This window comes from Primulina tabacum, chromosome 5 (genome assembly GCF_025594145.1).
Source record: "Primulina tabacum isolate GXHZ01 chromosome 5, ASM2559414v2, whole genome shotgun sequence".
NCBI lineage: Eukaryota > Viridiplantae > Streptophyta > Magnoliopsida > Lamiales > Gesneriaceae > Primulina > Primulina tabacum.
This window is the reverse complement of record NC_134554.1, coordinates 19,154,315-19,174,626: the sequence shown is the minus strand read 5'-3', so window position 1 is coordinate 19,174,626 and position 20,312 is coordinate 19,154,315. Positions and strand designations below refer to the sequence as shown.

The following is a 20,312-nucleotide window of genomic DNA, read 5'->3' as shown; positions in this document are numbered from 1 at the left end:
TAATATGATAATAAAAAACTATTTTTTTTTAAAAAAAATGCAATTATCTCCGTAAAGTGTTGCCTGCAATTATATATATGTCTTGTGATTCGATTTTTTATTTTTTTATTTTTTTGGAAGATAGACTATAAATAAAGGTTTAATATTATGAATATATCTTTTAAATTTTATTGTGTATCCTACACTCAGGCTTCTTTATTTTTTTGGAATTTTCATTCCCCTGGACGTACAACCTAAATTCTATACTCCTTCGTGGACATGCCGCGAAAACATTATTGACAGCACAGAGTGGTATGCTGCGAAAACATTGTTGATAACACACATGAACTCTGCGCAAAAGATATTGACAGCACACACTGGCATGCCACGAAAAAATTATTGACGACACAAATGTGCACACCGCGAAAAAAAAATCCGATTTACTAACCTCGTATATAAACCACATCTCAAACTATTATCAACATAGAAACAAACAATTATCACAAATATCACAGCTTATTCCAATATCATATTTATCATCATTAATATGTTTCAAAATCAAACTAACATCAACATGTTCCAAAATTAAATCACCGACATTATTTTTCAAAAACTTATGTCCACTGCTCGTTTTTCTTTAAAATGTACTAAATTTTTTTCCCTCCCATGCATTCGGCCGAAAATAAATATTTAAAATACTTCTGTACCATTTAAAATAAACAAACAAAACTATAATTTAAAAATCCAAAAGAACACAATTCAAAATATGAAATCGTAAACCGTCAAACCAAACCTAAGACTAGCGTTTTTTAAAATAAAGCATAAAATCTTAAATCTTTCAAAACCACTCAAAAGCATCAAACGTCATAAACGTCATAAAATCTATAAAGAAGTAATCTTAATGCGAAAAACTAGCAAAGGAACTCGGGTTATGTACACAATCAATTCAGCTAGTTCAACCTTCAACTCCTCCATCATCAACAACATCATGATCACCCGCATCGATCACACCTAGTGAGTCTATTGACTCAGCAAACCTTAATCATGATAGCAAGTAATACATATACATTCACAAGCAACAGTAAAAGATACTTTTAATAAAATAGATTTTCATGAACATGTTTAACTTTAAATCATTTTTCCTTTCATCATAAATATTTTTTTTCCTCATATACATATATGTTTTCTCTTTTTATTGAAGTCAAATCGTTAATTGTGACTTTCGTATTAGCTGTAATTCGATGGATCCATCTACGTATAACCATGATACCAGGTGACGGGGATATCAGCGACACTATCACCCATCAACTGAAGCTTGACCTTACATATCATCATATCATCGTATTAGTCACAATCAAGTCACCTCCTTAAACCTTTCACCACTTATAAAAATTCATGCATATATATATGTATATATCATTTTTCTTTTAAACCAAGCATGCAACACGTCTTTTAACATTAATGTTTCATCATAAAAGTCCATAAACATTTAAAACAAACATTTTAACATTCATTACCGCATTTAGGGAACTGTCAGGACGTCTAATATTTTTCAGGTGTAAAATGACCATTTTGCTCCTGGAACCCTAACTTTCCCAATTTATCCATAGATTTTAAAATGACGACCGAAATCCACCCAAACTTAATATAACACCTTAAAATACACCCATAAATATTTCTTAGACGTAAACTTACGCCCCTCGACTATTTCTCAATTTGTTTCACAACTAAAACGTGCATCTCGGTTTTAACCTGAATCAACTCGAAACTTAACTAAATTTTACCAAACTCGAACCATAACTTATTAACACATAACCGTACCCTATACAACTCAAATACAACCATTTAAGACCTTTGATCGAGCCTAGGAAACTACTGAAATATTCGAACTTATTTTGCGAAACCCTAGCTTGTTCGAACCCTAGCTTGCCTCGACACTAGCCCTTGGCCGACCCATCCAGACCTTATGTACCTTTCCTAGGACCATGACCGACCTCTAGAGAACCTTCTGGATAGAACTTAACTAGAAGCCACAGCCCCAAACCCTATCGTTACTAGCCATGCGGGCCCAAGCCTCACGCCACAGCCTTTTTCTTTCGAACCAGCCCTCATGCAACAACCCTAGGACCATCACACCGTACCCTTAGGTCTCCTAGACGTGACCCTAAAACAGCTAAGAACCGTGCGCTTCTAGACCCCAAGGCTGTAAAACCATAGCCCCCTTTAAACCAATTTTCGTTCCAGCCTTCTACCCTACATGTGCATCCCTTATCTACGAATCTATGGACCCTTAACATGTTGAGAAACATCCTCTTCCCATAACCCTACTATGGCAGCCCCTTTTGTGCAACATATTTATGAATTTGCAAGCATAAAACTCAAGTTTTGTTCATGTATAGCCATAAAAACGACAATAAAAGAAAGTATGATATGAATATAGCCGGGCATGACGTGCTAAGTCTTGCGATTCGAAGTCTCAAAGAGTTCGGCATGCATAGCGATGAAGGTAGAAGATATTTCAATGTTATTCAAGTGATACATTATGAAGAGGAGGCCAAATCAAGACCCCGGACCCGAGAGCCCCGCGCTAGGGCGGTCAAACATTACCTCCCCAGCGCCAAAGCCACTGTCTAGAAGGCTAGTCCAGAAACCTCCGCGCTAGGGCGGCCAAACTATACCGCCCCAACGCGCCCAGTCTAGAAGCCTTGGCGATTATTTGTAAACATACATGGACGAAATTTTACACACTTTTGAATAATTCTTGAGTTTCAATCATATTTTGTGAGTTTTTCTCTCGAATTTCAAAGCTTGGCTTTGTATACACCTTCGTGTGTTTCTCAAATTAAACTTATCAAAGTTTAACACTTTGTGGCGTTTGTCGATTGTTCTTCACTCGGATGGTCAAAGACGAGTTCTTTGAAGGTTCGTTTGAATTTCGATTGTTATCTTCGTTAATATTTGTGGCTAAGTTCTTCGTAATTTAGAGGCGAATATTACAACCTTACTTGTTCAAAAAGATCGGGACAACACAACCGTTTCTTTGTTTCATCGAATCGAGGGCGTGACTCTGTTTTTGAGCGTGTTTGCTTTTCGTGGTCTAAGAATCGCATCAAAGTGAATCATGTTTTCATGCACACATGTATTAACGCATATAATGGTGTGAAAGATGAGTGAAGGAAGATTAAGGCCTACCTTTGCGTATTTTACGTACGAAAATCAATTTGAGATGCGAAGAACGTCGACGGAGGTGGATGGGACTTGCTCCGTTTTTCTTCATACCAATGTGAACAAGCTGATGTGTGGTGTGTGTTGTGGCAGGGAATTTGAGAGAAACTAAGTGTAAAACTGTAGGGTTTAGAAGCTTGTTTGATAAAAAATACATTATACAAGTTTAGGCCCATTAATCATAATATAATAGACCCATTAGATAATAATGAAAATATTTTGTTTAAGATAATTTTCGAAAATATTAACCGAGCTTCGAGCCTCTAAAATCTTTATTTTCGTCAAAAATCGATTGGCAGTTTAAAATACGAATCGGCGCGTAAAAAACATATAAAAACCCACCATTTTCGAAAATACCATTTAAAATATGTCATATATTAAATAATTAAAAATAATTATTTAATAAAAACATTTTCCCTTATATGGTCCCCGGTCTCCGTTCCTCAATCGCGTCTCGAACAACATTTAAAATACAATTTTAAGCATTATAGTAAAAACAACATTTTAAACATGTAAACATGCCTACCACATTTATTTCATGCAATTAAAACAATTTAAGTAGTCATTTTTATTTTTCTTAGATTTGAATGCAGTTGAGTTACGTTATCGTATTTTGGACCATACATATGTACAACAATATTCCAAACAAATCTTTGATCCGCAAACATATATTTAATCTTACCCACTGTAGCTTGGGAGTAACAGTAATTTCAGCTTGACAATGATATAGTTTTAAACATATAATTTCATCAAAGCTAAAAAAATGACATTCTTTCAGTTTGGTTATAGAGCTATCTTATATAACCATTAATCTTTTGTTCAACACTTGTGAACTTTTGTTTGTTTAATTCGTCAAAAACAGCCCGAAACAGCACACATACACAAAACAGGTCGCGTGTCTTTTCCTGTTCGATACATTTTGGTAGAAAATTTGTAACGCTCTCATACCTAATCGAAATCAAGTGATTCTAATTGTACATTCAATCCAACACAAAGCTCAACAATTCATTTTCATAAAGTTTTGCCAAATAAAATCATTTCATAGTCGTAAATCTGTTAGCAAAAACACACATGAAAATGCATGTCCTGTTTCCTATAGACTTGACCAGTTTCAGTAGAAAAACCATATTAAATTCATTTAAAATCCAAATACCTTACAAATGGTTCCATTTAGAAGCCAACTCAATCATCCACAAGTTTTATTTGATAGTCAAGATCAGATAGTCATGATTTCGAATTATATCTAAATCAAGATCAGATTGCATATATTCGTGCTAAGATTCAATTTTGTACCAATTTTTGTAACTTAATCATATCTAATCCATCTTTTACCCACATTAGGTGACACTAAACCCGAATGAAAGCTACTACACATATCTAGTAGTTTCATTCAAACCACAACCTCGAATTCAAAACACACAAATAGCAGTGACCACGACAAGAAATTTGTCATTCAACAAAACACACATACGAAAATTGCTTTTTGCTAAAACCTTTGTCTTTTATTTTTGACAACGGTTTTTAAGAAAACCATTGTCGTATAGCATTTTTTAAAGCAAAAGACAACGGTTTTTAGAAAACTATTGTCTTTTTTGGGGGTCAAACCGTTGTCTTTGAGCATTTTTTTAGGGTCAACGACAACGATTCTATAAACTGTTGTCAATTAGCGTGTTTTTTGGACAAACAACAACGGTTCTATTAAACTGTTGCTATATTTCGCGACGGTTTTAGCAACCGTCGCGAAATTTAGCGACGGTTGCTTAAAACCGTCCCAATTCTTAAATTAGCGACGATTTATTCAAAATCATCGCTAAAAAATTTTAAATTACCGACTGTTTAATTATAACCGTGGCTAATAGAGACTGTTTTTTTTAACCGTCGCTAATAGCGACAGTGTTTGGCTAACCGTCGCTATTTATCAAATTACCGTCGCTATCAATCAAAAACCGTTGCAACTTGTCTATAAATATCCGCATTTTCAATCCATTTTCCTCCACACCACTTCATAACACTTAAAATTTTTCTCTTACACGATTTTAGTTTCGATTTAGGGTAAATTTTTTCGCTTCAATTTATTGTAAATTTTTAACTGTTAATTAAGATCATGAATGTTGTTAGCATAGTCAGATTGTAAGTTTTTTTTAGATTTATTAAATTATTAAAAATATTTTTTTTAATTTTACTGAAAAAATTAAAAACGGACATCATGACAAACCGTCGCTAAAAGTAGCGACAAACTCCTTGGAAAATCTTTCGCTAATTTTAGCGACGGTTTGCATGATTTCCGTCGCTAATTTTAGCCACGGTTTGTCATAAACAGTGGCTAATTTCAAAAATCCGTCGCAAATGTTAGTACCGTTGTCGTTGAACGCACTTTCAACAACACCCTCAGTTACAACAGTTTTTTAATGGCCTACGACAATGGATAAAATCAGTTGTCGTTTGGCGTTGTTGTAGTAGTGGACCCTCGCGCTAGGGAGGTCATTTTTTACCACCCCAACACGAACTCATGAAAAATAAGTTGCTGGGCAGTGGTGGGCGCGCTAGGGCAGTAATTTATTACCGCCCCAATGCGCATCAATGAAGAAAAAAAAGGCTCAGCCAGAGAATGTCACACTAGGATGGTTATTTCTGATTGCCCTAACGTGCTCGGATAAAGGATGTGGACAAAGCAAGTCGCGCTAGGCCGGTAATTTCTTACCTCACTAGGCACAACTCGATATGGAAATATTTATTGAACGATTTTTTCCTATTTTGCTGGACTCTTGGCTGCAAATTTATATGATGGTAGTGCTAATACACGAAAATATCATCAGATACAGAGGGGAGCCACACAAGAGGAGGTTTCGAAGTGGGAGAATAGGAAGAGCAAGATAACTCAACTCGAATAACAAGAATTTCATAGCGTTTTTCTCATTTTCATTTCTTTTCGTTAAGATCTAGGGGATCTTACCGCAAAACATTTATGTTTTGCTTCGTTTTTTTAAGATTGAATTTTATCTTAAGCATACTTGATTATGTTATCGTGCTTTTATTTTATATTTGGAACATGAAACACTTCAAAGTGATTTGATTTGTTATAATTGAGATCGATAGGAGATTTTATGTCATGATATTGTAACATAATCAATGGATCTAAAACTTGCATAGACATATGAGTATGAAACATATTGATAGTCATAGATTCAAAAATCGAAAGTTAGAGGATTTTACAGTTGGTTAATGGGATTGCAATTGTTAAATAACACAATGACACTTTGTTATTGCATTTGTTGATTATATTAATATAGCTCGACATAGTATATTTATAGATTAAGGAATCCCATAAAAAAACATTAATTAATAATTGAAATTCAATCATTAGATAAGATTAAGAGTTAGGTGAACCGAGATCCCAATAATTATTTGATTATTATTTTATTTTAAATTATATATTTTTTGTTTGTTTTATCTTTTTATTTGAATTTCAAGTTAGTTTATTGATTAATTCACTTATCGTTTTCGTTAACTAAAGAATTGTGTTTGAGGTAAATTTGTCATACATCAATCTCCGTGAGAACGGCACATGTGCTTGTTACAATATATTAAAACTTGACCTTTACACTTGCAAGTATATAGATCAGTTGGAGAGATTAATTGTTATATATTATTGAGTTAGAAAAGCTCGATCATGTATATAACAAATGAAAGTTAAATTTTTCCAAAAAAATCTCTCCAAAAAATAAATACAGCAAAAAAAAATCCACCTACGAGAAAAATTCATGCACTCACATGTTATTTACTCACACTTCGGGGTGGACTGGATGGAGCAAGAGCAACCAGTGGCGCGATTTCGAAAACTGTGGCGTAATTTTCATCAGCAAAAATTTTCATTTGCATGTCGTTATTTAAATGACCACATAAACTGCATGAAATTTATTCTAATTGTTAAATATGATTTATTAGTATATTTAGTTTTTAAAGTAAAGATTTTAATGCTTTATTTTTTAGTCATGATTTTTCACGTAAAAAGGATTCGATGAGTTAAAGAGGAAGATATCCGAGTATGATAAAAGTTTTATTTTTTTAATTATACTAGAAAAATAATTAAAAAAATTCGAGCATTTAATATTTTTTGAGAAATTGATTATTCTAGTCTATTTCAAAGTCATAATTTTAAAAATGACCTTCTTTATTACACATTTTGCATTATGTCTTATATAATTAAAAAAAATCCTAAAATATCATTTTTATGAACACACATTGTTCCATTTTTCATGATACATTTGTTTAACTATCTATTATTTCTCTTTAAGAGTCGATTTAACATTTGTACTGTTTTATTTAATGTTATAATATTTCATGTTCGCAATCTTGATTTTGATGTTAACAAAACTTAATTTGTTTCTAATTATTTTACCTAAGTGCGCAGAAACTGGAACTGATTAGGATTAGTTATTGAGCCAAAATTGAAACTATCGAGATGTAAACTGAAAGTGCCAATTGATTGTCTAAACTGAATCAGTTCAACTAATATATCAAATACCAGTTCAACTGATTGTCCAACTGATATGCATGAAAGATGATCGAGAATCATTACTAATGTGATATGTGTATGTTATGATATTTTACTGTTTAATTCATTTTGTTAATATTTCATATTATTAAAGTGGGCTTGATTTATGACTCGTTCTCATCCCATGAGATGTATTCCTTATGTGTCCTGTCTATTCAAATGTAATTATTAGAAATAATGAGAGATCAAGACTGGAAGATGGTAGGCCTGATGCACAAGATGAAGACATGTAAAATATTGGAAGCTCTTGTAATAATTTGTATTTGCGTCACTGCATTCAGCTAAATTATGGTCCTGGATCCATGTCTGTCTCACATGGATCTAATAGTGTTGTGATTGATCATTCTTATTAATTTTTATGTCATATTATGATATATATGCGACATATAGTAGTATGGATGTATGTATATTATTAAATAATATAGTTGCATGAATCCGAAAATCATACAAACTTGTGGCACACGATTTTAATTAAAATAATGAGACAATTTTTAAAATTAAAATATCTCATTTTGAATAAGATTCAAAATTTATATCAAACCGCAAAAGTAAAAAGTAAAAGTGTTTAATTTATTCTTGCCTTCATCAACCGTGGTTGCATGATGAACGCTACGCGCGGTCAGTGTTTGGCTCATATTATTGGAGAAGTCTGGACGCCTGAAAGCTGTGACTTCCACCGGACATATGATGTGAATTAAGTGGAACTCCCATGATTTCAGCTCATATTATTGAGGAAACTCATGGCGATCGCCCACTATAATTCAATATTGATGGGTCGGTTTGACACGTGAAAATAAACGACATCATATTATTGGGTCCTTATTAAACATGAGGCGAAACATGAAGAGGTTGCATAGGGATGCAATTGGATTCTACATTTTACAAATTATAATTGGCTGATATTATTTGCAATCGTAATTTTTTAATTGAACTCTACATGCCCACCAAGGAAATACGATTTCTCCTTTTCATCAGATGGTGGTGGAAATGTCAAAATAGTAGGAGGAAAATTTATAAATTTATAAAATATTATCCATATTTTATATCTTAAAATTATTTTAAAATAATTAGTAACCATTATCTATTTTCATTTTTAATATATTTACCATGACGTCTCGTAACCCGCTTTCAATCATTCTCGATCAAAACAAGTTGATTTGCTCCAACTATAATGACTAGTTTCGAAATTTAAAGATTGTTCTGAATTCGGAAAGGATTGTGTATATGCTTCATAAGAAGCCACCGAGTGAAGCACCTTCGGATGTCAGTGAGACTAAATTGGCTAAGATTGAGAAATGGTGGGACCATGATCTTCAAGCTAAAAGCTACATGTTAGCTTCTATGTCGAATGAACTATAGAGGAGGTTCGAGGAGGCGGTGAATGCTGCTGAAATTCACCTTTATCTGAAAGAGTTGTATGGTATACAAACTCGCTCAGAAAGACATGCCACTGTTAAAGAACTCATGACTACACGCCTGCAAGATGGGACTTCGGTCCATGAGCATGCATGGTATTATGATTATTAGGCTCATTGAGAAGTTGGTGGGACTCGATGTGGTTATTCCTAGTGAGGTCTCGATTGATATTCTCTTGCTGTCATTTCATTCCTCGTTCAATGGATTCGTGGTCAATTTTAATATGAACAAGCTTGATGCCACCTTTGAAGAGTTGGTTAACATGCTAACTACATATGAGGCCACAATAAAAAAAGGAAAACTTTGTTCTTCTAGTGGGCTCGTCATTCGGTACGAAAAAAGGACCCAAAATAGAGGGAAGAAGTATTCTGCCCCACCCAAGAAGAACAAGCCTAATAAAAATCCATACAAGAAACCCACTCAGGGGTCCACAAATCCCAAAAACTCAGAACATATATGTTTCCATTGCAACAAGCTTGGACATTGGAAGCATAACTGCACGGAGTATCTTGCCCATAAGCGTTCTGGTCATGATATGTTTTACATTGAAGTAAATGTCTCGATTAATCCTTCTTCTTGAGTATTAAATACCGGATGTGGTTCTCATCTATGAAATGATTTGCAGGTGATGGCAAGAAGCAAGAGACTTAGAGATGACGAGACATTTTTGAGATTAGAGAATGGAGCAAGGGTTGCTGCAACTGCCATTGGGGATGTTACTTTGATTTAAAACAATAATTTTAAGTCACTTTTGACATACGTTTTATATGTTCATGAGTTGGTTAAAAACATTAATTCTATTTTTATGCTTGATAGGATGATTATTCTTGTGTTTTTACTAAAGATGTTTGCAATATTTATAAGAATGAATGTTTAATAGGAACCGAAAAATTAATGAACGATCTCTATAACTTAAAATAAAAAAATATTTTGTTGAACAATATCCAAGCACGTATGAAAACAAAAAAATAAAAATAGATGATCTAAATCTCGCACAAATATGCATGCTAGGCTAGGTCATATTTCTCAAAAAAGGATGCACAAACTAGTGAGAAAAGACATGTTTGACTTGTTAGACATAAATTCTCTACCTACTTGTGAATCATGTCTGAAAGGAAAAATGACCAAGACTCCCTTTAATGGAAATGTGGAACGTGCCACATGGTCTACAGGGTCTGATCCACAGACGTTTGTGGCCCGCTAAGTGTTAGCACAAAATATGGGCAACATTACTTCATTATCTTTACTGATGATTATTCGAGGTATGTGTATGTATATTTGATGAGACAAAAGTATGAAAAATTTGAAAAGTTCAAAGAATTCAGATAAAAAGTGAAAAAACAATTAGAAATGAGTATTAAGACATTTCAATCTGATTGAGGTGAAAAATACTTGAGTATTCAATTCTTGGATTATCTAAAAGAGAACGATATTCTCTATAATGGACTCCACCAGCAATACCACAATTGAATGATGTTTCTGAATGTCGTAATATAACTTTGATGGACATGATTCGATCTATGATGGGATTCACTGAATTGCCTACATCGTTTTGGGGTTTTACGCTTGAAACTGAGGCAATGTTGTTGAATAATGTCCACACAAAAGCAGTTGATAAAAGACCATATGAGATATGGATGAGAAAAACTCCCAAATATTCTTACTTGAGAATACAAGGATGTTCTGCTACGTAAAGCAGACAATGTGAGATATAGATAGTAAATCTATTTTGTGCTACTTTATGGGATATCCAAAGAATTCTGTTGGATAATATTTCTATCATCCCAAGGAAGCAAAAGTGTTTGTTGCAGAAATGTCAATTTTCTAGAGAAGAATTTCTATTAGATAAAAAAATGTGAGATGATAGAACTTGAAGAAATCCAAGATACTCCCTCAAATATAGAAGTTGAACCTAATCCTCAATAGCCAATAGTTGAAGTACACGCACCTAGAAGTTCTGATAGGATTATTAGACCACATGCTAGATACACGCTTTTCCATGAACAAGACCATGATGAGCTTTGTGATGGATGTAATCCAATGAACTCCAAAGAAGCGATATATGATACTGATTCATCCAAATGGCTTGAAGCCATGCAGTCTAAAATATACTCTATATATTCAAACCAAGTCTGGACATTAGTGAATCCAACTGAGAAATTCGTTCTCATAGGATGCAAATAGATCTACAAAAGAAAGCTCGGTGTGGATGGAAAGGTATTGACCGTCATGGCAAGACTGGTTGCAAAAGGTTATACTCAAAGACAAGGAATTGACTATGAGGAAACTTTCTCAACAGTTGCTAAGTTTAAGTCCATTAGAATACTACTAGTCATAGCAGCATGAGATGACTATGAAATATGACAAATGGATGTAAAGACAACATTCCTCAATAGAGACATTAAAGAATATATTTATATGTCACAACATGAGGGATACACATCATTAGGAAGTGAGCATAATGTATGCAAACTTCAGAGATCAATATATGGCTTCAAGCAGCCGTCAAGAAGTTGGAACCTCATATTTGACAACATTATAAAATAATTTGGTTTTGCTTAGAATCTTGAGGAACCATGTGTGTACAAGAAATTTAGTGGGAGTACAGTGACATTCCTAGTGCTTTATATTGATGATATCCTACTCATTGGGAATGATGTAGGATTATTGCAATCAACTAAAGTATGGTTAGCAAGTAAATTCTCCATGAAAGACATGGGTGAAAAATACTATGTATTGAGAATAAAAATCTATACAGATAGATCAAATAGGATATTGGGGCTCACCCAAACGACTTATATCGATATCATTCTAAAAATATTCTCTATGGAAGAGTCCAAGAGAGGATACTCATCAATGTGTCACGGTGTTACTCTATTTAAAGCAATGTGCCAAAAATGACGAAGAGATAGAGATGATGACACGTATTCCATATGCATCAGCCATTGGTCATATCATGTATGGTATGATATCAACGCGCCCTGATGTTGCTTACACTCTGAGTGTACAATTATGTATCAAGCGAACCCTGGTCCAATGTATTGGAAGGTTGTGATAGATATTCTTAAGTACCTAAAGAGGACTAATAACTTGTTCATGGTCTGTGTGGGTGGAGAATTAAAATTGGAAGGTTACATTGATTCTAGCTTCCAAAGTGATGCATGTAGATGATCGAAATCGACCTCTGGTTTTGTATTCATGCTCAATGGTGTGGGTGTATCTTGAAAGAGTTCCAAGCAAGACACTGTTGCAGATTCCACCAATGAAGCTGAATATATTACTGCATCTGCTGCAGCCAAAAAGGCAGTTTGGATGAGAAATTTCGTACAAGAGTTGGGCCTTATTCCTATTGAAGTTGATATAGTCCCGGTGTGTTGTGACAACACTGGTGTCATTGCACAAGCAAAAGAACCAAGGTCTCATCAGCGATCCAAACATATACTGAGGAAATTCCACATCATCCAGGAGATTGTGGGAAGAAGAGATATTTCAATCGAGAGAGTCGCCTCTGTAGATAACGTGGCTAATCAACTTACAAAACCCTTGTTAGGACCATTGTTTGAGAAGCATCGCAAAACAATGAGATTAAAATTTATGGGTAGTTGGCTTTAGGACAAATGGAAGATTGTTAGAGTAGATGTTGTGTAAGCCAACGATTGGCTAAGAAATTTATTGACTCAGTTGTAATTAAAAGTCTTTATTTTTATATAATTTACATTTAATGTTTTCATTTTACTTTATTTGTATATCATGCAATCAACATAGATAAAGACCTTGATTATATTTTAATATAAATGAATTGTAATTCGATCTTGAAACTCATTTGTAAACACTGTACATTCTAAATTTGTTCATAGTTGATTCAGCCGCCTAAAAACAAGGATAAAGACCGCTTGAGCTTGAGACTGGCATATGTGATGTTGTGTACTGTGTTTCATGGTAAGATCATAGAGATGTTCAATCATGCGGATGGTTAATCATATGATGATTGTACCGAAAAACCCTCCCTCAGACTTTCCAATTGGTTATCATTCATCAAGAGAAAAAGTCTGTGGTTGTGATTATACATCATTAGTCCTTACGACCAGGGACAACATTGAGGCTCTACATACTAGGATTGTGCTTTGACTCGTTTATCGACTCCACGAGGATAGCGAGGCGGCGAGGTTGGGTTCAATTGCGACATGTGTAGGAGTCAGTGCATTGTAGTCAGGAATTCACCGCTCACCTACGGGTCTGGATATCCTATATGATCTAACGAAATAGTAGTGCATGAAATCTCTTGCCAGAATGTAAGATGTACATTAAGAACAAGAGTTCTCTAGCTGTGCATGCGATGACACTATGAATATTTCATGAATGTATCGCATAGCTGTCGAATTAATATGCAACTCTCGATGAACCAATGGTTGCAGATTTCATCGGGATATATGAGATGAAGGGACCGTACTATACATTAATCATAACATATTGGTTCTTTCAGGAACTATCAATGATACCTAGAGAATCATGGAGCGATGCTACTAGACGTGTAAGGACCTAAATGCGATAATGTAACCTAAATGCATGCGAATATAGGAAAAATTTCTAATTAAAGGGTTTTAAATGCATGAATTAAATATATGGTGCATGGTTACATGTTTAAAATGCGCATTTCGGCACAAATGTATGAAACTATATTTTATAACCTATTTGAGACGCGATCGTGATATATGGTATTTTTGAAAGTGGGCTGTTTTGATACGCCGAGTCGTATTTTTAAATGGTATTCGATTTTCGACGAAAATATGAACTTTTTGAGAACTCGGCTAATATTTTCATGAACTTTTCTAAACAAAATATTTTAAAAATTACTTAATGGGCTTAATGGACCTATTATACCATGTTAGTAGGTCTAAGCTTACACCACTTGTTTTAATTAAAATAAAAACGCCCCAAACTCTTCCCTTCCACTCCTCAAAACTCACGCCCACTCTTCTCTAAACAATAGGACTCTCTCATAAGCACACACTACACACATCACACGAAAACTTGTAAGGAAAATCACGTGGAGTTGAGGAAAAATCAGTCTAGGATTTTCTACGTCGTCGTTCTTCGCATATCAACTGCGTAAAATACGCAAAGGCACGCCTTAATTCTATTTTTCTCATCTATCACACCATAATATACGTTTGATGCATGTTTGCATGAAAATCATGTTGGTTTTGTAATTATTTTCGTTTTTATGCCATACTATGTCAAAAACTCATGATTTCATGATCCAAAACTTGCGTTAATGATGCATGAAGGGGCTTCCATCATAGGGCTATGGGAAGAGACGAATTTAAAAGGGTTTAAGGGCCTAGACAAGCTAACACAAGGGCTGGACGTGAAAGAAGAAGAGGTTGCTCGAAAATAGAACTCTTGTGGGACAAGGACTCTTCATCTAAGACATGTTGAGGGCCACGATGGTTAGCTGTTGTTTAGGACTTGACCAGGAGACTTAAGAGGGCTACGAGATGATCCTAGGGTGGTCGTGCAGGGGCTGGAAAGAAGCTAGGAGAAGGACCGCACGGTGGGGGACTCCTAGGGCTAGCAGCGGCTGTTGGAAAAATAAAGGGAAGGCGGCTGCGTAGGACTCTTTCAAGGCCAAGGGCTGGACTCGTGAGGGTCCTAGCCTCGATCCAAGAGGGTCCATGCAAAGCTGGAAAGGCAGGAAGAGAGGCGGAGCACGGCTAGGACTCTTCCGATCCGCAGCCAAGAGTTCAGGAGGGAACCATGCACGTTTTCATGCCTGGGCAACAGGGGCTGGTCTGTGAGGGTCCTGTAGGGTTCGATTAAAGTATTAGGAGGGTCGAATAGGGTTTGGGTCGAGTGGTTAAGGGCTGGAGTTGAAATAGTCTAGGTTCGAATCACACTAGGAAGCTAGGGTTTTGTGCAGAAAACTTCAGTAGGTGTTTAGGCTGCTTCGAAGGTTCTAACTGGCTTAGCTTGGGTTGAAAAAGGTTTAGTTATGTATTAGGAAGCTTTGGTTCAAGTTTGGTGAAGTTTCGAGTCAATACGAGTCAAAACCGGGATGTACGTCTATGTTTAAAAAACGAATCGAGGAAATTATCAAAAACCTATTAAGCCTAAGTAATATTTAAGGGTGTGTTTTAAGATAATATGTTAAATTTGGAATGATTTGGGACGTCTTTTCGAGGTGTAGGGATAAATATAGAAAGTTATGCTTCTAGGGGTAAAACGGTCATTTTACACCTAAAATTGTTAGACGTCCTGGAAGTGCTCTAAATCCTGTAAATAATGTTAAAATGCTGAATTTAAATGTTTATGAAATTATATGTGAAAAGTTAATGCTAAAAGATATGTCGCATGCTTGGTTTAAAAGAAAAATGATTTATATATGCATTAATTTTTATAAGTGATGAAAATATGAAAAGTTGAATGAGGTGAAATGATTATGACTAATACGATGATACGAAGATATGATTGGAGATATCGTGAGGGAAAGGACCAATAAGCCCGTTTATGGGAGAAGGCCTCAAAAGGAGCCTGAAGATCGTATTCCATCAACATGATATGATGATATGATAGGCCAAAGCTCACTTGACGGGTAAGAGTGTCGCTGATGTTCCCGTCCGAATTCAATAAGAGGAAAACATACATGTGTATTATGAAAAAGAAAATGTATATGATGAAAGAAAAAATGTTTAAGTTTATGCATGTTCATGAAAAACCATTTTAAGTAAAAGTATTTTTACTCTTGCATGTGGATGTATATGTCTAACTTGTTATCATAGTTAAGGTTTGCTTAATCAATAGACTTACTAGGTGTTATTGATGCAAGTGAGCATGATGTTGATATTAGTGAGGGACTTGATGATTGATCTTGTTGGACTGAAGGTGCACTCAACCCGAGGACCAGCGCTAGTTTTTCCGCACTTACGTTTATGATTTACATTTATGACTTATGCTAAATTATTTGAGTTACTTTTAGGATTTTATGAATAATGATGATTATGAGAGGTTTTTGTAAAGATGTTAGAGTTAAGTTTATTTTTGAAACAATGTTAGGTTAGACCATTGTCGAAGTTTTACGATTTTATGATTTGAATTACTTTCTTTTAGATTTTTAATTGATAGTCGGTTGGTTTATTTTTAAATAGTGCAAAAGTATTTTTTAAAAATATGTATATATGTATAGATATGTTACGCCGAATAGTATAAGAAGGAAAAAAATTTCTTGTACATTTAAAAAAAAAAAAAACAAGTAACAAACTTTTCAAGACGCTCTTACCATTATTCGATGAGTTTAATCAGAAAATTATTTCTGACATTCTAATGATCAAATGTTGGTACATAGAATGTGGCAAATAAGGGTAAGTCCGAATAAAAGACGATGTCCTTAATCACAAAGAGTTGTGGAGCTGTGTCCCTGAACCATTGAGGGTCACACAAGCACTAGATATTTTCTTCTCGTTGAGACAATAAATTCAAGTAGTTGAATTTAAATGAAATTTTGAGATAATAAATTCAAATAATCGAATTTATGATAATTAAAATTTGAAGAGAATAAATTCAAGGGGTTGAATTTATGAAAATTGAGAGTTTAAAATATTAAACTCAAAAGTTGAGTTTATAAAAGATTAAATTAAATATAATTGGAAGTATGCGTAATGGACTTGTAGGAGACAAGTCCAACATGCTAGATAATTAAAGTTTTTAATATATTTTAATATATTAATTAATTAAACTAGTTGAACTAGATTAAATTAATTAACAAGCTCATTAATGTTTAATTAAGGAACCCTAAACCTATAATTAAGTAAACTAAGTTAATGAATCTATATTTAGTAAGGAGGTCACAAACCCTATCATCCATTACATGCAATTTTCGAAAATTCCCCTCTCATTCTCTCCAAAATTTTCGGCTACCTTCAACAATTATAGGGTTTGAATCATCAATTTTTTTTTTAATCTCAAAAGATAAAAATTACTCTAAATTTTTCTAGTGCAATTTAGAGGAAGAAAAAATATTCCGATCATGGACTTGATTGGAGAAAGAAGATTTAAAGAAAATCGTTCATAGGGAATACTGCGAGAACTATATCCGTCAATCTCCGAATAGTTGGTGTCAAGTGATTAATTCACTAAAAGTATATTCATAAATACCATATAAATTTTTTATTTATTTACACCATACGAGTGTCCAAAGACGTTATCTAAACGTCAAAATAAAAATTTAAAAAATTTTGCTATATTTTGGACACAAAAAAATCGATTTCTCAACGAAGTCACCGTATCATGGTTGTACGTGATAGAACAAGTTAAGAGTGAACATCACTATTCTTTCTTTTCCCACTAATTCTCAATGCGCCAGTTGTGTCAGAAAATGGACCAGGATTTCAAGAAACTTGTAAAGAAAACACTTTTAACACCAAGCAAACGAAAAACAATCATTAATGCTTTAATATAAGGCAAGCAATTGTACTGGAATCCTCTATTTACATTAATAATTCTCCGCGACTGGTCTGGATGGAAAGAGCCTCACAAGAAATGTTAGTAACGACCATAGGCATGCAACACCTAGGATACGGAATGTCAGTGCCAAAGAAACAAATGCCCCCATCCGATCTGCTGCTGCAGGGGTTACAGCTGCACTACTCATTGCAAACATTAACTTCTCAATAAATCCCGCAGCCCTGGCCAACTGATATATCCTATATATCTGCGGGGAAAGTGCCAATCTTATAAAAAAATATGTTACCCCTTTTAACAGGGGGTAAAAGTTAATTTAATGATTTCTAACCTCGAAGATAATTGGCAAAACAGGCCAACAAGAAGATCCACCCCGGTCAAGACGTCTCTCAAATGCAAATTGAGCCAAACAGCCAAATAAGAAAGGAGCAACAGAAATCAATGCAGGTAAACCAAGGATTGGCCAGGTGACAAAAACGGCAAGGAGCGGAACAAAAACTTTAAATCCCATGGTAAAAAATGCAGAGGACAAATATCCTCGTAGGCCAGTGATTAGACCCCATCTCTTTGAGGTAAACTGCAGATATGGCCTTTGAACGTGCTCAGTAACAAGAAGAAATATGGCGAGTCCGGCATAAAAAATGATTTCAGTAGAAAATGAAGAAACAATTTCTGCATCAAGATCAAGAAAAACTAAATGCTTGTCCGGTAGACAATGAAGAAAATTATCTGAAAAAAATGTGAATAAGAACCAACACAAGATATGAAGAAAGGTTGAAATTTGAAATAGAAAAACTAATGGAAGCAGGTAACCCTTTTGCAAATCATGGAAGCATCACCATGCTATAGCCCGTTTTTATGTTATATAATTCAATTAAAAAAAACTCCAGATGCATGAGCATAGAGGAAGTACAGACCTCAACATCAAAGAACGAACTTCAACTATAGCAACTATAATTTTTTCTCTACTCTTAAAACTTCCTGCTTCTATTTATCATTCTTCAGTTTAGCGTCTTATGAAGTATAAGATGTTAGGGATCAATTATTGTCTCTCTTATGAGAGCAATCAACACGTGGGATTAGGGTTGATGTCAACAGTAGCGTTTGGTAAAAGAGCAAGCCTAGTGGAAGCGCAATTGAAACATGATATTTAAATTGTTGTAAGATCTAAAGTATTTAAGTCGTACTGCTGCCACTAACAATACTTTTGGTAAAAAGACAGATTTCTCAGTCCTAGATAAGGTCCGAAATATTTGTTCAAATGTGCTATTATTTAAAAAACAAAAACAAAATTACACTCATGACACCAAGTTTACACGTATACTGGAAGGCTAAGCCAGTAGTTGCATAAATTTATCAAATTCAAGCAAGGCATAAAAAATTAGAGAGATTCTAATCAACAAAAAAATAAAGATTTAGAGTAGCTATTGAGTTTCTAGTGCTTTCAAGATCAAGAACTGAGGTTAAGATCTATATGCGAACAACATATGCAAATCAATATGCAGAATGAAATCATAGCATATAACTTTCAAAACCAGTTATTTAATCGACAAAAACGGCCAGCAGAGACTGGGATGAAAATTTGAGAAACAGAGGTCAAAACACCAAATTCAATCTCAAAACATTAGAACTCATGAAGAAAGCTCCAGAATACCTGCAAGAACCTCATTTTTAAAGAGATCCTCGATAGTGCCAATGATAAAGAACAGTGGAACAATCAAGGAGGAAATTAAAGCTACGGGTGCCAAAATCCACAGAAAGGAACCAGTATTCTCGTCAAAAGGCATTGACACCAATTTGCTTTCCTCAGCCGATTGGTGACTCAATCCACCAAAAGAAACAGAGCCCGGTTTTCCACGAAATGGTTCCGAACCTTTAATTTCACTCACTCGAAAACCTGAATTCCTCGATGAACCATTTTCTGCAACACACACAACCACTCCACTCCTTAAAGATGCCGAAAGAGCTGCGAAAGATCGGGTAAAAAAAAAAGGAAATAACTGAGAACTCCCAGTGATAAACCAAAATAGGAAGATAAAGCGAGAAAACGTACATTTTAGCTCAATTTTGGATCCGGGCATCCATTTTTTAACGGAAGTGTGGTCTCTAAACTCTCTTTTGACCTGATAAACAGATTTTCCACAGAATAATTCACAATTTCAGACATTGCTAAACAGGAGACAAGATTGAAAATTTTAAGGAGAGAGCATACAGATTGAAGACGAGGAAGCAGAACACGTGTGCGTGGAGGATAATTTTGAAGGAAAACACAGGCAGATTGCAACTCCATTTCACGTGAGAGAAAGATTTCAGTAGGGTTTTACGTTTACTGTATTACACCGTCCTGTCTGTGTTATCCTTAAACCCTTAATCCGCTTTTCTATGTTTAGCAAAATGACGTCGTTTCCCATGGTCTCTATTCTAGAATTAGGTCTCGAGACTTCTTTTTAAGCTTAAAGATTCTGATTTCAGATTAATTATAAGGGTATTAGTTTTTATTTTGATTAAATTAATTTTAAAAATTAATTTATGAAGATATAACAAATTTTGTGAAAATTAGTTTGAAGACACGACTTTGAATGGCAGATCATATTTTAAAACTATCTTAAATTATTTATAAATCTTTTGTAATCTAACATACAATAATATATATGAAATAATGTAAAATTGTTATTTTTAA

The 20,312-nt window shown here is 34.5% G+C and overlaps 1 protein-coding gene across 1 annotated transcript; it reads right to left on the bottom strand.

Moving 5' to 3' along the window:
• Positions 1 to 17,597: 17,597 nt before the first annotated feature.
• Positions 17,598 to 20,028, bottom strand: LOC142547225 (uncharacterized). The gene is made up of 5 exons (XM_075655397.1): positions 19,845 to 20,028; positions 19,686 to 19,755; positions 19,287 to 19,598; positions 17,964 to 18,304; positions 17,598 to 17,882 (listed from the first exon to the last, which is right to left on the bottom strand). Exons 1-5 carry the CDS (start codon positions 19,920 to 19,922, stop codon positions 17,664 to 17,666), a joined length of 1,020 nt encoding a protein of 339 aa, XP_075511512.1. The 5' UTR covers positions 19,923 to 20,028; the 3' UTR covers positions 17,598 to 17,663.
• Positions 20,029 to 20,312: the final 284 nt, after the last annotated feature.